This window comes from Thermobia domestica, chromosome 8, assembly GCF_964235325.1.
Source record: "Thermobia domestica chromosome 8, izTheDome1.hap1.1, whole genome shotgun sequence".
In the NCBI taxonomy this organism is placed as follows: domain Eukaryota; kingdom Metazoa; phylum Arthropoda; class Insecta; order Zygentoma; family Lepismatidae; genus Thermobia; species Thermobia domestica.
The window spans coordinates 8554043-8571476 of record NC_137461.1 but is presented as its reverse complement, the minus strand read 5'-3'; the positions used below and the strand labels follow the sequence as shown (position 1 = coordinate 8571476).

At 35.1% G+C, this 17434-nt stretch overlaps 1 protein-coding gene across 1 annotated transcript in view; it reads left to right on the top strand.

The window, feature by feature from the left end:
* LOC145692677 (uncharacterized) overlaps positions 1-17434 on the top strand; it is a 1521027-nt gene that overhangs the window by 1158650 nt on the left and 344943 nt on the right. Inside the window, exons 335-338 of the mRNA XM_081768059.1 lie at positions 530-553; positions 4465-4512; positions 7548-7604; positions 11236-11286. Coding sequence (XP_081624185.1) covers positions 530-553; positions 4465-4512; positions 7548-7604; positions 11236-11286 — 180 coding nt within the window. The remainder of the gene's footprint in view (positions 1-529; positions 554-4464; positions 4513-7547; positions 7605-11235; positions 11287-17434) is intronic.

Genomic DNA, 17434 nt, shown 5'->3' with positions numbered 1-17434 from the left:
CCTGATTATTATAACCACATGCAAAAAGGAAAACAAAAACAGAGGAAAGAAACTGTCAGGATGGACAAGTTGTATCAAATAGACTGTAGCATCATTTCGTGACATATGAGAAACAAAACACTACAAAAGAGTTCAGTCATAACTTCCACACTGAAATATGAGGTAGCGAAGATTACTGTGGCTATTATAACAATACAATAACAATAGCATCTTTAAACTATACCATTTTACTTTTCCCTTCATTTTTTTCGCACAAATACATCCTGCCTTTCTCTTCACGCAACACAATACTACACACTGACTTTAAAATGCCGTGAAAAATCATACGAAATATAGCACATTCTATTCCCAGAAATGTCATACGATATACCATGGTATGGAAAGTGCTCTATTATTTTCTGCTTTATAATATGATAACAATAATTGGATTTTTAACACAAAACATCGTGCGATAAATGTTTCTATGTCAAACTGATCTAAGACTTCAAATAGAAGAACACCAATCAATGTCAGTTGTATTTCATTTCAGGAGACCAATTAGCACATTTTCTTTGTAAGTGATGCTCCTATGTTTTTAAATACAACACATATCAATCATTTAGCAATAAACTATATAATTATGGCATACCATTATTTGTGTTTCTTTGTTTAAAATAGTTTACTCAGCTTCAGCATTACTGTATCTTTAAAGAGCACTAGTTCCACCATTATACATGTAGATATATATTTAATTCGAGTTAGTAAGAGTATTATTATGCTGTCAAATGATTAAGACGTAGTTTGAGATACCATTCTCATCTTTTAACGTTAAATTTGTAAGCTTTACTGTAAGATCTACAATTAGAAGTAATTGAACTGTAAGATTTCTTACTTCGTAATTGGAAGTGTTTGAATTTGAGATTCAAATTCTCCAACTACAATCAAATGTTTTTCCAGCATTTTCTTTATCAGCAGTCGAAAGATGAAACATTATCAGTAAATGACTTGCCATTCCAAAGATAATTTTCAATGTTTCATTATTAGTTGTTTACAGTATAAAATAGCTCAAAATTCCTGAGTTTTGTTAGTGAAAATTCATACATAAAATTATTGGCTTTCGTATTTTTGGTTTACCGTATGAGAAAATTGGGTTCTTCGGTTAATTCAAGGGGAGAACATAGGCTAAAAGTATTTGAGAACAAAATCCTGAGACGAATATTCGGACCCAAAAGGAATGGGAATGGAGAATGGCGGAAACTTCATAACGAGGAACTACATAATATATTCGGTTTACCCAACATTGTTAGGGTCATCAAATCTAGGAGGCTCAGGTGGACAGGTCATATAACTAGAATGAAAGAAAAGTAGGAGCTCTTTCAAAGTTTTGACTGGTAGACCCATAGGAAAACGACCATTAGGAAGACCAAGGTGCAGATGGGAAGACAATATTAAGATGGATCTCACAGAAAAAGGAATACAAAGTAGAAACTGGATGCAGTTAGCTAAGAATAGAAGTCAATGGAGAACTTCTGTGAACGCGGCATTGAACCTCCCGTTCCACAGGTCATAGAGTTAGTTAGTTAGTAAATATGAGAAACTTCTAATATATATATGTAACCACTTTCCGGATCTGCTCCCCTGCTGTCCCACAAACGAGTACTATCAAGAGATCTGAACTTACCTGGTTAGGACATCAAAGAACATTTCCAAAAATGGAATACAGAACGTTTTCCGGATCGCCCTCCGATCTTAACGATGAGATGAATATCAAGCACCGAGAGGTTCGGATGTCTTGTCCCGAAATCCTCGCGGACATCCAGATGATAGCTCAGACCGTGACACACAAAAATATCATTCACACATGCAACGAAAACACATTAAATAAAATGATACTGTGCTTATTTATTAAATGCACTATAATTATATATATATATATATATATATATAAGAAAAACAATCACAAAACTAAACACTGATATGGGTATAGACACTTGACTATTTCCACAAACAAAATTGCACTTCACATTTCACGACGTTAGTAGCCCTTTACTTTTGTATCACATATGTATGTGAATGAAATATCTTTAGGGGTTCACCACAAACACTTTTCTCATAGCACTCACTAATAGACGTGGAGGTTAACACTGTGGGGTAACACTGAAGTAATCCAACAACGTAAGTTCCTACCTGCTGTGAGAAGAATCCATATCCAACGTAGACAGTCGCACTATGTAGAATTAGGACATTGAGGGATTCGTTTCTACTTATACGAACAGGGTCAGCGAACCCGGAATTTCACTAAGTGGGGGCTAGCCGTAATACCAGTTTTCTATTTCCCAAAAATTTGTATGGGTGTAGTTGTTGAGTACTTCAAATTATATACCCGTAGCCAAACTTCCTCTATAAAAATTGTTGCTTAAGTAGCGCAGGAATCTGAAAGATGGATATTTGAAAATAGGGCATATACTACTTCCTAAGTGTAGTTTTGACCCGACTACAGTACGTCCCATAGTTTTGGAGTTATGGACCATTAAACTTCATTTTTTCATGTTTCGGCAGCCTATAACTCCGAGAGGAAGCATTTGTGCAGCCAGGTTGGTCTATACTTTTTTTGTCTTATCTGGGTGTCAGAAATCACTTCCCAAACGTTGTCGTGTTGTTTTGAAACACCCTATATATAGTATGGCGCTAAATTCGTTGTTCAAAAGCAGAGAAGTGATTCCTGGGAGTAAAACAAAAAAGTTGCAATAAACCTAGGGCTAAAACCTCATCGTTTACGTGTTATAGGCTGCCGAAATCATGAAAAAATAAATTTTAGATTCATAGCTCCTAAACTATGGGACCTACCTTGGTCGGGTTAAGACTTCACTTAGGAACTAGTATGAGCCCTATCCAAAAATGCGTGTTTCAGAATCTTGAGGTGCTTCCATAACAACTTTTATAGAGGGAGTTTGACTACGGGCCTATAATATAAAGTACTCTTTAACTACCTCCATAAAAATTGTTGCGTGAGTACCTTAGGATTCTAAAACATGTACTTTTGGATAGAACACATACTAGTTCCTAAGTGATGTCTTGACCCGACTACAGTAGGTCCCATAGTTTTGGAGCTATGGACCTTTAGAATTAATTTTTTCATGTTTTCGGCAGCCTATAACACGTAAACAATGGAGTTTTCGCCCTATGTTTATAGGAACTTTTTTTTTTTTTTTGTTTTACTCTCATGAATCACTCCTCTGCTTTTGTACAACGAATTTAGCGAATTTAGCGCATACGGCTGAGAATAAAAAGATGATCCAAAAACTGAGATAGAAAAATGTCATAGCGCACATTTCATGATGTTGTTGCAGTGACCTCCAGGGCCCTCCTTGAAGGGGCTCCGGAGGCCAACTTCAAATTTCCAAATGGGAACTTGTATTGAATCTTACCTCATTCGATAGTCCTTGAAAATCGAAACAAGTTTTGTAGCAAACATTTTTCGATTTGGGCCACCGTTTTCAAAATGGCCGCAAAGTTTCAGATAATACGTCCAGTGCTTATAAATCAGAAACGGCTGTGAATAGAAAGATGAAACAGAAACTAAGATAGGAAACTGTCATAGGGCACATCACATGTTGTAGTTGTGGTGACCCCAGGGGCCCTCCTTGAAGGGGCCCAGGGGCCAACTTCAAATTTTCAAATAAGAACATGTATTGAACCACACCTAATTCGGTAGTCCTTGAAACACGAAACAATTTTTGTAGGAAAGAATTTTTGATTTCGGTCACCGTTTTCAAAATGGCCGCAAAAAGTAGGTTCTGTGGGCCCATATGATGGATGTTCGCTATGACACTTTCCTATCTCAGTTTTTGTTGCATCTTTTTATTCTCAGACGTTTCTGATTTATAAGCGCTGGACTTTTTATCTGAAACAGGACCTACTTTTTGCGGCCATTTTGAAAACTCTGGCCCAAATCGAAAATCGTTTCCTACAAAAGTTGTTTCGTTTTTCAAGGACTATCGAATGAGGTATGATTCAATACATGTTCCCATTTGGAAATTTGAAGTTTGCCCCTGGGCTTTCTTCAAGGAGGGCCCTGGGGGTCACCACAATAACACCATGAGATGTGTCCTATGACATTTTCCTGCCTCAGTTTTTGTTTCATCTTTTTATTCCCAGCCGTTTCTGATTTATAAGCACTGGACGTAAATTTTAGTGTATTTGAACATAAATCAAAGTTCAGTAATCAATTTACATTATTCTTATTATTAGTATAGGTTGATACAGTTAGAATACCGCGCTGCATCCAATTTGTTTTCAAACGTGACTACTGTTTCAAATAAAACATAAAAGTTCACATGATGAAACAAAAACAATATTTAAAATTTCAAATCTATTTAATTTATATTTAATTAAAAGTCAATTATTTAAAACATTAAATAAATATAATAATTATATTAACACATGTTTTAAATTTATCTTCCTTTTCCTTTGTTATCATTCCAGCTCAACTACCTGGTGTACCTGGTTATGTTCCCAATGTACTACAGCAAAGTAAGTAACTCAGATTAAATTGAAAGCAAAGAGTTAAGTATATTTTGTTATTACTGTATTGCCAATTTCGTAACTAAGTTTATGAGTAATATTTCAATGACTATCATCCATTTTGACTCTGGAATTATTACTTAAAATAATCAATATTTTTTCTAACCAGAGAATGTACTTCTTTATTAAATTAAAATAACTCGTAACAGTTTCAATAAAGTAACGTTATCTTCCTCAGACATTAATTAATTGACATATGTATGTTCATATTAAGGTAGGAGTTGTAGAAAAAGGGAATAGAACATTAATAAGAAAATGGAAAGAAGCGAAAAGGATTAAAAGAGAGAAAAAGAGAAAGATTAATGAATTGGACTAATGGACTTAAAATTCATGAATTATGGGATAGGTTGACAGAACGAATTCAGAAGTAAATTACCTTGTTGTTACATATTTAAAAAATAAAATTGTATAATAAGCAACAATTAAAATTGTATATCAAAAATCTATAAGGTCATATTAAATGTCTCTGCGGTTTTTTGGTACATTATTGAAAATCAATTTTAATCAAGTTTATGACCATGATTTTCTATGATCTTTTGCCATTTTTCGGTTAGCTTCATAATTCCATCGGTTAGAACTTCTGTGGTTTATCGTTGAATAACTTGGCCAAGTGCTTTTCAGCGCCGCTTCTGTCGGTCATTTTTTTTTTTTTTTTACCATCAAAAGAGTTTTGCAGAGACTGAAACAAATGGCAGTCAGACGGTGCAAAATCCGGGCTATACTATGGATGTATCAAAACTTCCCAACCAAGTTCCGTCAATTTGTTCCGAGCCATCAAAGATGTGTGTGGCCGCGCATTGTCATGATGCAACACAACTCCCTTTCTGTCCGCCAATTCTCGGATGATCTTTCATGACTAGGAACAAATTGACGGAACTTGGTTGGGAAGTTTTGATGTATCCACAGTATAGTCCAAACCTTGCACCGTCTGACTATCATTGTTTCGGTATCTGCAAAACTCTCTTGATATTAAAAAAATTGGCCGACCGAAGCGCCGCTGAAAATTACTTGACTAAGTTTCTCGACAATAAACCACGACAATAAACCATAATTCCATACATCGATGGAAAAAAATGAAATGAAATCTTTGAGTTTTACGTCCCACGGTTATGCCGGTTGGGCTAAAGGAGACGGTGATAATGAGAGATGAGTGAAACGGTGGAATGAAGAAAGTGGGAGGAAACGGGAGAACCCCGAGAAAACCCACGAGCACGGTGTTTGTCCACCACAAAGTTCACTTGGCGGGGGCTGGGATCGAACCCGGGACCCCAAGCACCAGAGGTGAACGCTCTACCACTGAGCCACCGCGCCCCCCATCGATGGAATTATAAAGCTACCCAAAGAATGGTAAAAGGTCGTAGATGGTAATGGTCAATATACTTGATTAAAATTGATTTTCAATAGAGAAATTTTTTGTTCAAAAATGTATCAAAAACTGCGGATACTTTTTGTATGACCCTATAATAATATGATGTTTGTATTACCTATATAAATATGAACGTACATATTCCAATTAACGTCTGAGGAAGATAACGTTACAATATTGAAATTGTTACGACTTATTTTTATTTTAATAAAGAAGTACTCTGGTCAGAAAAATATTAATTATTGATCGACTAATATTATCTTATTAAAGTTTTGTAATTGCTACAAAAAAAATATTGTCTCTTGACTCTTTTTTGAATAGAACATTAATATTTGATTTCACGTTAATAATCATCAAAGATCTTTGGAAGATTTAGTTTTAACAATAACAAATTACCACTTTTAAATCACATTGATAGAGATTTGGAGAAAAGTGCATACTTGGTAGCATTAACCTACTACTTAATTATCATTAATATACAAAATTTTCTATGAATGCTAAACACCTAAGTCGCCCTAAGTGGTATCTATGTTCGAAAATTCATTTTAAACAGTTCAAACGTTTCCTCACTTTGGCCATTTTATAACCACAGGATCGAAAATAAAAATACTATAGAAATTACCCCCTAACTATCTTGATAAACACACTATCTGAAAACGCTGAAACACATTTCAATTCATATTCAGTAAGTAGTTCAAACACAGCATGTGTCTAACATGACGGGATCGTGATATTCCGTGCTTTTGCCTAAATTTTGAACCTTTGCTACTTATGATACGTATGTTACTAAGAATAATATAATAAAAGCTCGGCCCAAGCCAACTGTCAGTCATGTATAAAAGGTAATTTCAAACGGTTAAGACTTTTTCCGTAATGATGAAACAGACATAATGTTGTTTACAGACACATACTGTATATATATTGAAAAAATTCTAGAAATTAATACTTTCTCCTCCTTAGAAGAAGAGTATGTTCGAAAGTTCTGGAGTACATGTCCATTTGTTCTTCATATGACTTGTTTATCACCATAAATTAAAGTGCTTGAAAAGTATTCTGTTTTTGGCAAATATTTTATAATTCTCCTTTCGCTTTATGATATGCATTCTAATAAAATTGGAACGGTAGAAAGTCTCTTCGAGAGAATTGTTGTGTTCAAAAATTTATCTTGAACTGTTCATCTGCTTTTCTTTAATGATCAGACACAATCAATTTGAATGTTAGGAAAAGTTAAAAAAAAAAAAAAACTGCTCACTTCTTAATGGAATTTTCGAAAACGCTTGCACGCATGTCCACTTACCTTTAATGAAGAGCTCGTATATACCAAGTACAATCTCCGAGCACACATCTTAAAAAGCTCTTCAGGGGCTCCTGAGATATTGTATTTTTGGGATTAATTTTGAATCTCCTCTCTGCCTCCTTAGATAAGTAGGCTTATCTCATACAAAGTAGCACTATAAAACTGAATTCAAGGGAAATACTAATTGTGCTCAAAAATTTGTTTCAAATACTTACGCTGTTTCTCTGTTATTTTGTCAGTAAGATAACTTAGATTTAATATTTTTATGAGAAGTAGAAATTTAAATTTTCTCAGTAATCTTACCAAGGTTTTTCTTACTAGTTCCAATAGATGTTCAAGGATTTCCAACCGTAGGTGACCTCTGGGTACCCAACGTAGGTACGTAACATGTTACATGTATTTTTATGCAACTGTCTTCTTTAATTATATACAGGGTGTTACATAAATGTGTCACAATATTTTAGGAACATATTCCTCACTTCAAAATAGCAAAAGAAGTTCATATGGACCTGTGCTCAAAAGTGGATAGTTCCGGAGTTACAGGGTGCCAAAAACGTGAAACAAGTTAACTTTAAAAGTTCATAGCTCCAGTACTATGGAATCTATCGTAGTCAAGACATTACTGAGGAACTGGTTTGTGAACTACCCAAATATCTACGTTTAAAAATGCTCCAGTACTTGCAAACCAATTTTTAGAGAGGTAGGTGGAGAGTGATCAAGTACTCTTCCAAACAGTTTCTCTAAAAATGATTGTGTAAGTACCGGAGATTCTGAAAGATGGATATTTGAATAATTCACATACTACTAGTTCCTCAGTGATGTCTTGACCTCACTATGTTCGGTCCTATAGTAATGGAACTATGGATCTTTAAAGTTCATTTTTTTCACGTTCTTGACATCCTAAAACTACGAAACTTGCACTTCCGACGACAGATCCATATGAACTTTTTTCTTATGATGGTGTAAGGAATCTGTTCGTAAAAATTGTGGCAATTTTTATAACACATTATATATATATATATATATATATATATATATATATATATATATATATATATATATATATAATTTAGAGAGCTGATATAAAAGTAAGTATATAATTTAACGCCGTAAGCAAAGATCTAAATAAATTGAAGTAAGTTAATAAGAATAAAAGTAAAAACAATTTTTAATGAAGAAAAATCGTTTTTAAAAAATGTTTTAATCTATAGTCTAGTTTGTTAAACAAATCTATAGAGCATAATTTATTTTAATTCTTAAAAATTTTTAAGAGAGGATACAAACAATGAATTGAAAATGTTTTAACTTGTACGACGAGTGTTCAATAAAAACTGGTATTATTGGTGTCGACAATTTACGAGAGAGGATCCAAAAGAAACCAGACTTTCATTCTAAAATAATAATTTATTACATTTTTTACAAAATTCTTTCAGTCTCCTTCAAAGTACTCTCCATTAAATGCGATTCATTTCTCCCATCTTCTTTGTCATTGTTTGAAGCACCTCTGGAACTCTGAAATTTTTATATCGTCCAATGCGCTCTGCGAAGTTATTTTTACAGCCTCTACACCATCAAAACATTTTCCTTTTAGATTTTGTTTAATTCTCGGAAAATATCATCATGTTGCTCAAGCAGGTTGGATCACTTTCAATCTGATTTTTCAAGTCTTGGCTCAAATTCAGACGAATGATTTGATCCTGTGTGAGCAGGCGAGAAACAAACTTAGTGGCAACATGTCTCATTTGCAAAACCTCACGCTGGCACGAGCTCCAACTTACTCCTGCCTCTTTTGAAATATCATCGATCATGAAACGACAATCCTCCCTGATTTTCGGGCAGATTTGTTCGATGTTTTCGTCATTTCAAAATGATGAACGAGTACGATCTTCAACACTCATCTCACCACACTTAAAGCGCCCAAACCACCCAAAAAATTGTGTACGGTTCATAGTATCCTTCTGGAAAGCCTGTTGAAGTATTCGGTAAGTTTTCGTTTCCAATTTTCCAAATGGGAAGCAAACACACTCTCTGTTCGTTTGAATCTGCCATAACTATTTCGCAGGTGGCAAACGAGAACAACAATAATACGATCAAACGTTAACCTCCTATGCAGACGCCGCTTGGCCAACTGATCTGGGAAGGTCTCTACTAGACCCACCTAACAGGAGAACTCTCTACTATGCCTAGGAGCGGCAGCGCTCTTTCAATCCGGTTTCTTCTGGGTCCTCTCTCGTATTACTGTGCTTCTATATTAATATCCTTAATTTCCTTTGAAATACTCCCCAGACAATATAATTCATTAATCTCACCTATGTTGTATCTTCTTCAAGACGCGTAGGAAACAATAACTTTGGTAGTTACATCTGCTTTGTTTCGGAAGCTTTCACTGTATTGATTTCATAGACAAACTGATAATCCGTAAGTTCTACTGGACCATAAAGTACAGAAATAGTCGCAGAAAGCAAGATTGCAGACGTAAGGGCAATATGATAACAAAGATGGTTTTTGTGTCAGACAGAAGGAAAACAATGTCTCAGATTGTCGTGTTTCAGTTCGCACTTCCGAAGTTCCTTTCATTAACTCCCAGCGTATTCATCTGGAAGCTAATAGTTTCATTCTATACAAGCCGAGCTGAGTCTATCATGGTAGAGGTTGGCCAAGAAATAGAGCATTTTTTATTCTTTAGACGATGCGATAGTTGCACACCAAATTTGGTACAGATTCGACGAGTTACAGAGAAATAATTTGTCACATACAATCAGAGTGGGGTCGAATCTGTCTCTGGCTAAATCCTGTCTGGGTCAGTAGTTAGCGAAAAATAAAATGCCACCTTCAAACAGATATATACATCCAGTTCAGAGTGTATCAAAAAGGACTTTACAGGTATGAAATCTCATATTGATTTATTTATTTAGCTTACAGACATGGTTTTGGTGTCATTTTGTAGCAAAATACATCAGAAGTTTTGCCTTATACCTAAAGAAGTTCAACGTGGCTTTCATTGATGATGCGTTACACATGCCATCTGAAGTCGATTTCTTGCCAAACCCGCTGCAGAATGACACGTGTAACTTGTTAAATTGCGAGGTAGATCCTAGCTCTGATCTCTGGTAAAGAAGCCGGTATGGATGGAACAAATATGGTATCCTTGATGGACCCCCAAAATAAGAATTCAAGAGGTGTCGAGTCCAGTGAATGTGTGAGCCATGGAATTGGCCCACCTAGGCCGATCCATTTACCTGGACCAGCAAAGGCAGTCATCTTTGCGGCAGCTGCCGCTAACGTTTGCGATGTCTTCTTTCTGAACTAGTATACTAAGTGAGTCAAAATTTGATGTATTTTGCTACAAAATGACACCAAAACCATGTCTGTAAGATAAATGAATAAATCAAAATGAGTTTTCAAATTCTAAAGTTCTTTCTGATGCACCCTGGATGCATATCTGTGTGTGAAGGTGGCACTTTATTTCTCGGTAACTACTGACCTAGGCAGGATTCAACCAGGAACAGATCGACTCTCCTCTGCTTGTGTATATGGTACATTTCTGATGCCGTTTAAATCCAAATTACTTCCACGCACCTTGGAAGAGGGGGAATATATATATATATATATATATATATATATATAAATGATCGAAATGACTAATATCAGTGTCGAATTGATAGTTTTCAGTGTCGCTGAGATGACCAATGACACTTCCGATGCCGTGCCCCGCAACATGGGGAAGGGAGAAGGGTATATAAAAATAATCGAAAATGACTGATATCAAAGAGTGCTTTATAAATAGCAAAAAGTGACTGACTGACGAAACATATTACTATTTTTTTTTATTAATTTAGCCGAGCGAAGAGGGTAATTGATGCTAGTAAATTATAAGAGAATAAATGTAATTGTTAATTTAAATTAGAAGCTTATATCTCAAAATATGTATGTTTTGATCTTTCTACATTTGTAAAAGTAATGCTCATCAAATTTTGATATATCGGGTGATTTATCTTTTGTCTTTCAGATCAATACCCAAACATATATCTTCAGCAGCAATTGGGCAATGCAGGTGAAGGCAAGTATAGACGATAACATTTATAATAATTTAATAAATTTATCAAAATGTAAATAAGTACAACTTTTACAGTAGAAAAAATAAAATAAAAATAGAACTACTTCAAATTAAACTGTGAAGTCTATAACACAAAGTAACTGACTGGACCGACACTCGAACCTGGGAACAGCCACTCACCCTCTCACTCTCGAGGTTGATGCTCTCATCTCAGACCACGTGGGTTGTACCACAGACCCCTGCTGTGATTAGACAATCCTAATGTAAATAATAGAGTAAGAAAAGAAAATGTAATCCTTAAATAAAGAAAGATGTTTGTACCATGACATTGCTAGCAGAGACACAATTTCGGATATGACATAGTCAGATTTGCAGAAACGGACTGTCTGGGAATTTCAGTCATGGTATGACAATGGAGAAACGAGAGTTTGGCCAACAGTTGGGGGCAACAAGCGGCGTTCCAGACATTAGACGGCAGATTCCATCGTCTGGAGGTTCATCATAAAAAACAAATCCAAGATGGATCGGGAGAGAGTCGACGATCAGTCCGTGGGAGTCGAAGAGTTAAGCAGCCGTCGAGAAGAGGAGTAGTGTTCTAGATTCGACGCTAGAAGCTTTAGTTCTTGATCGAATAGACTATTATCCTCCTTGTACAAATTGTTAAATCAAGGAGAAGTAACACCTACCAATGATTATCGTCTTACTACGAAGGCAGTAGCAGTAAAGGATATTCTATCATAAACTTCCAGAGAAGACTCCAGAGGGCGAACAGCTTAATCAACAGCACCAACGACCCAAAACATCAGCAGGTATCTGTTCCTCAGCTGTATGGTTGCCTGTGGCTGGATTGTCAGACATGTTGGTACTGTGATTTGAAGGCCTATGTCATATCCACTTATACACACACGTCACATTACACATCTTTCAAATAATGAAAATACACAGATCTCATAGAATAGTTGGAGTTCTTACTTATCCTCTCGCAAAGTAATAATTGAAACCACGTAGAATATCCCGTTCATTCCGAATAATGAACGGAAGGGACTTCCTTGTGTCATAACGCACTCGTCCCCGATTCTAAGGCACGATGCAAGGAGGTTGTCAATAGTAACGAAAGAAGGAAACAACAGATGTTTTCAAACAGCTGATCCTCTATAGGTGAGAATTCTATAAACACATTCCCGGGTTTGTGTTCCGGTCCAGTCACCCACTTTTTCACTCTTTGTGTGTGATAGAGTTCACACCTATAACGGATCAGGTGTGTAAAAACAATCGGTCGTTTCCTATTTTAATTAGTATATATTAACTGTGAAGATTTTATCTGTACTTTCTAAAGTTATTAAAACTTAATCTAATACTTCGAAAAAAAAAGTATTGTATTTACTTTCGATCGTCTATAAATTTGCATAATATAAGAAAAATAAATATAAAATAAATAAAATTGTATTTTGTCAAGGAACAACCATACTTAATAAAGCAAAAATTAACACTTTTAAAAAATTGCAAGTTGAAATTCGCGAAATATTTTCAATTTAAGAAACATATCTTCAGGAATGATGATATTCATTAAAATACTCTTTTAAAGTAGAGAATGTAAATACTCATAGATTGAAATATTGAAGAACTTATTTAATGGTTTCTGAATCTATGAGATAACGTTTCTCGAATTCGTGATCGGATTTATGCATACGGGGATGGTTTTGGTAGAAATCACAATGCAAAGTCAATCGTGTCTATATTCACCTCATTCAATCACTTGTACTATAAAATTAGCAATAGTTGAATATTTCATCTCCAACAGTATTGTGAATTGATTTTGTTGTAGAACATATCATGCAACTATACCAGGGGCGGATCCAGGGGGCGATCGGAGCGATCGCCCCTCCCAGAAGAGAAAGCTTTCTTATTTTATAGCCTATATAAATAAAACCCATTCCAGAGCTCTAAGTAGCGGTCTTACAAGTCACCGCTCCTTCCCCAGAAGTTCGTTCTGGATCCGCCCCTGAACTATAGAGGGAAAGGGGGGCAAAGTGGATATATGAGGCAAAGCGAATAACGCAATTTACAGTCAACTGAAAACAGAGGGCAGGAAATGTTTGCCCCAGTTTATGACGTCACTAGTGAAATAAGAGAAGGACATTACTGTTTTGTCTGTACGTGTTGTTGTTTAGACGAGAGAGAAGAAAAAAAGATAATACGCATTTTGCTAAAAAAAAAAAATTCAAGAGGTAAGGATTTTGAAATATTTTCTTACTATTCCGTAGAATGTTTGCGAACACACTATGCATGGACAGGGTGGGATCTTACCTTTGTTATCATGTTTGAGAATTATCGTAAATACGTCGTTCATATGCTGTAGACAGTCTTTTGTCTCATGTGGTAGTGTGGGGCAAAGAGAATAATTTTAGAAGGGGCAAAGCGAATAGCGATTCACTTTGCCCCAAGCATAATGCAGTACTGTTATAGAACATCTGTTTGGCACTAAATGTGGTATTGACGGTACGTATACGTTGCAACACAGCTAATTTGAATATTGAAATTCATATTGAATTTGTTCCGTTAACACTCGCCGAACAAAAACATAGCAGTAGTAATAGTAGTAGTGGTGGTAGTTGTAGTAGAGTAACATCAGTAGTTGTTGTAGTAGTAAGTTGGCTTAGGATAGGAGTTCAGTTAAATAATCGCAGTGGCTATTAACGCAACTTATCCAATATTAAATTATGTAATTCTATACCACTGTTAAGAAACTATTAGTTTGATTTTACATCTTTTAAAATGATTTTAATTAACTTCAGTTCTTTGTTTCTTCGTTTCTCTACTTTTTGCCTCGAATCAATTTACGTAAAATGTTCCATACATGTTCAGTACTAATGACTACAGTGGCGTACGGGGAAATTTTGTTCGGGGAGGGGGGAAGCTTGAGGTCTCTACGTGCAGAGGAACTAACGAGTACCCCTATCAAGGAATGTTTAAAACAGAAGAGTGCGAAGAAGTATAGCAAGTCTACTATGTCTACCGAACCAAGTACTGGTGCAACTTCCGTAAAGGAAGTACCAGAGAAAAGAAGGAAATCTACCATTCAAGGTTCTCCTGCAAGAAGAAATGTTTTGCTGCGGCTATAGCTCTCCCAATTACATCTGGAATTACAAAGAAAAAACATTCAAAATCACCAGAAGGAGACGGTAGTTTCCAATGCAAGTTCTGTCATGAATATTATTCAGATCCACTTAACCCCTTCAGTGCGTAATTTTCAGATCCGAACCGCTGTAAAAAGTGTAGTTTTTTGAGAACTTTGGGTGTTGATTCTAAATCTGTTTCAAAATCACATCAGAATCACTAATTAATAACTCTTCCTTTATGTCAGCATCGTTGAAATATCGTTTTGAAGCCATTACTGTGCTGTCTGCTCTCAAACAAAACAAAGAATGAAAACTGTATTTGATGAAGCACAAACTCTATTTTAATTTCTTTCTTTTTCCTCTTCTTCTTTTAGTTAAGCAACAATTGAAACCAGCTGAGCGCAAACTCGCTAAATACTGTCAGGATAACATTATTCATACTATGGACAAGTATATTCGCCATATGTAACACAAAATAGCCAAAGAAAAATGAAAGCGTATATATACGCCATCCGCACAGCAGGTGCGTTTTGAAGACACGAGTTAACTCGCCACCCACACTGAAGGAGTTAATGAAGACTGGATTCAGTGTTCTATTTGTCTGTCATGGTTTCACGAAAACTGTACCGATTATTATAAGGGACAAGACATTTACATTTGTGATCTGTGTAAACCAAGCGTGTGATGTTATATTATTTTCAGCCTTCTGCCTTATTATTGTTTTTTTTTTTCAATCTATTTGTTACTACGTAGATTGTACTCATTAGGGTTACTATAGATTGAAAGAAACTAGATACTAGATGCCTACTTGATAAGAAAAAAAAAACTTCTATGGACTTGAGCTTTTTAAACATATTTAGGGATCATGTGTATGCAAGCTTTGTCTAGACTTAATTCTATATTTAAATGTGTTAGGCTAATACTCACAAAATATTAAATATTTTGATCTTCTGTTAGGTAAAGCAGTTCATTTAGGTGTCATTCTTTTATTATCTTAGACTGTGTACACATATATTCTTCTATACAATTTCTATTTTGCATATCTGTATTAAACCCTGACCTTTAATGTATGAGTTTTTGCTTATTCACTTTGCCCCACTGTCATGATCCGCTTTGCCCTACCGCTGGGGCAAAGTGAATAAATTGCAGTAGTTCAGTAATTAAGCAATATCATTTATGTATATGCCATCCTTGTTACTATTGTATTGTTATTTGAAAGTTTAATAATCATGAAATATTTCCTCAAAACTTTGGTTTCCTATTCTTAATTTTACTTGCCATTTGAGGCCCTTGAAGTTAAGTGATCCGCTTTGCCCTCCTTTCCTATACTAGTCAAAATGAACTAAGAAATGCAGCTATAAAGAAGTATGATGTTGGTTTATCATATATATTTTGGAAATAATGCACATGCGATGAGGACACGTAATTTTTACTTAGGGAACGAACGATATGGGATTCCACCGGGAATCAAATTCGGATTTATAGTAAAATCGCTCAAATCGTCCCCACGCGGCTACAAAGGAAGCGGAACACCATTGAAGAAAACCACATGTTTCTTTGTTACATGGGAGGGATAATTCAACAAGTCGTTCCAGTTGAGGCTGGTCTTCGAGTTGACCTGCTGAAAAAGAAAGCGATGTTGCAATTTTCACCCTCTTGCTTACTGATCCTTCAGTAGTCTTCGCAGAAAGACAGACTTATCTAGTTTTTTCGTTACTTCTGTTTTCGTTGCATCCTCCTCCTTCCGCCTCCCTTAGCTTGAAGGGCATAGTTATGGAACGTTAAAGTGAAATATTTCATTTAATTTGAATTCAATTTGGATATGTTGTAATGAAGAGGAAAAAGAAATCAATCATTAGTTTCAGTATATGTGCTTATTTTACTCTTAAATATAGTATATTGTTAATATTGTGTAACTTCATAAGGATAACGCTTGTACGAACCAAACATAGTTTGCCCATTTCCCTCCCTCGTCTCCCCACGTAAGGCATCAGTGCCGCAAAAGCCCGATGAGAAAAAGATACAATCTTTCTTTGCCACCCCCAGAAATCCGTCCTTGACCGCCAATGTCCGTACTATTATATTGAATTCTTTTAATGATTGTATTATTATTATTATTATTATTATTATTATTATTATTATTATTATTATTATTATTATTATTATTATTATTACATAATGTATCCATCGATAATATAAGTTTAGCGATGGCAACAACGTATCAGTTCGACACCAAACACGTGCCGTTTATGGCTTATTTGGAATGTTATTTATGAGGGTGGTTAGGGCAAATTTTCTGCTTGAGTACAAAGGAAGCCGGTTGGGGACCAATAGAACGTCTCGACTATATCGCACAGAAAATATTTGTGGTAACATGTACGAACAAACTCAATATGCCCTAAGAGATAATAGTAGTGCGTCTAAAGGTAAAGGTGAAATTTAATAGTATAAAACAAAGAATAAACCTTCTAATTCAAAAATTCGAACACTATACCAATCTTATTGATATTTTTAAATTCAGGACGTTAGAACAAAGAACACTAACTGACTTAATTTTTCGATTTCGACTTCTGCATAATAAAATTGACTGTCCAGCGCTGTTACAAAATCTATTTCATTTCAGGAACCAAGTTATGGAAATCCTATGATTCATGGCTATTTGTACACTTAATGTATTTTATTTGTTTTGTCGTGTTATTATGTATTTGTTTATGTATATATTTAAACTTATTTATCATCATTACTTTTACTGGTTAACTGGACATAAACACTAATGTTAACCTTCTGTAACTGGAGTTTTATACTCTGTTTAGGGTACCAATAAATAAATAAATAATATATAAAATTTAAAATGACTATATTCGTGACTTTATAATTCTTGAACCACCCGACGGATCTCGATCAAAGTTTCGACATAGATCAGGTTTACCCTGCAACGTTTTTTTCTTACCATTTCACTTTGACGATAGAACTTAGGAGAAGGGATATATATATATATATATATACATATATATATATATATATATATATAT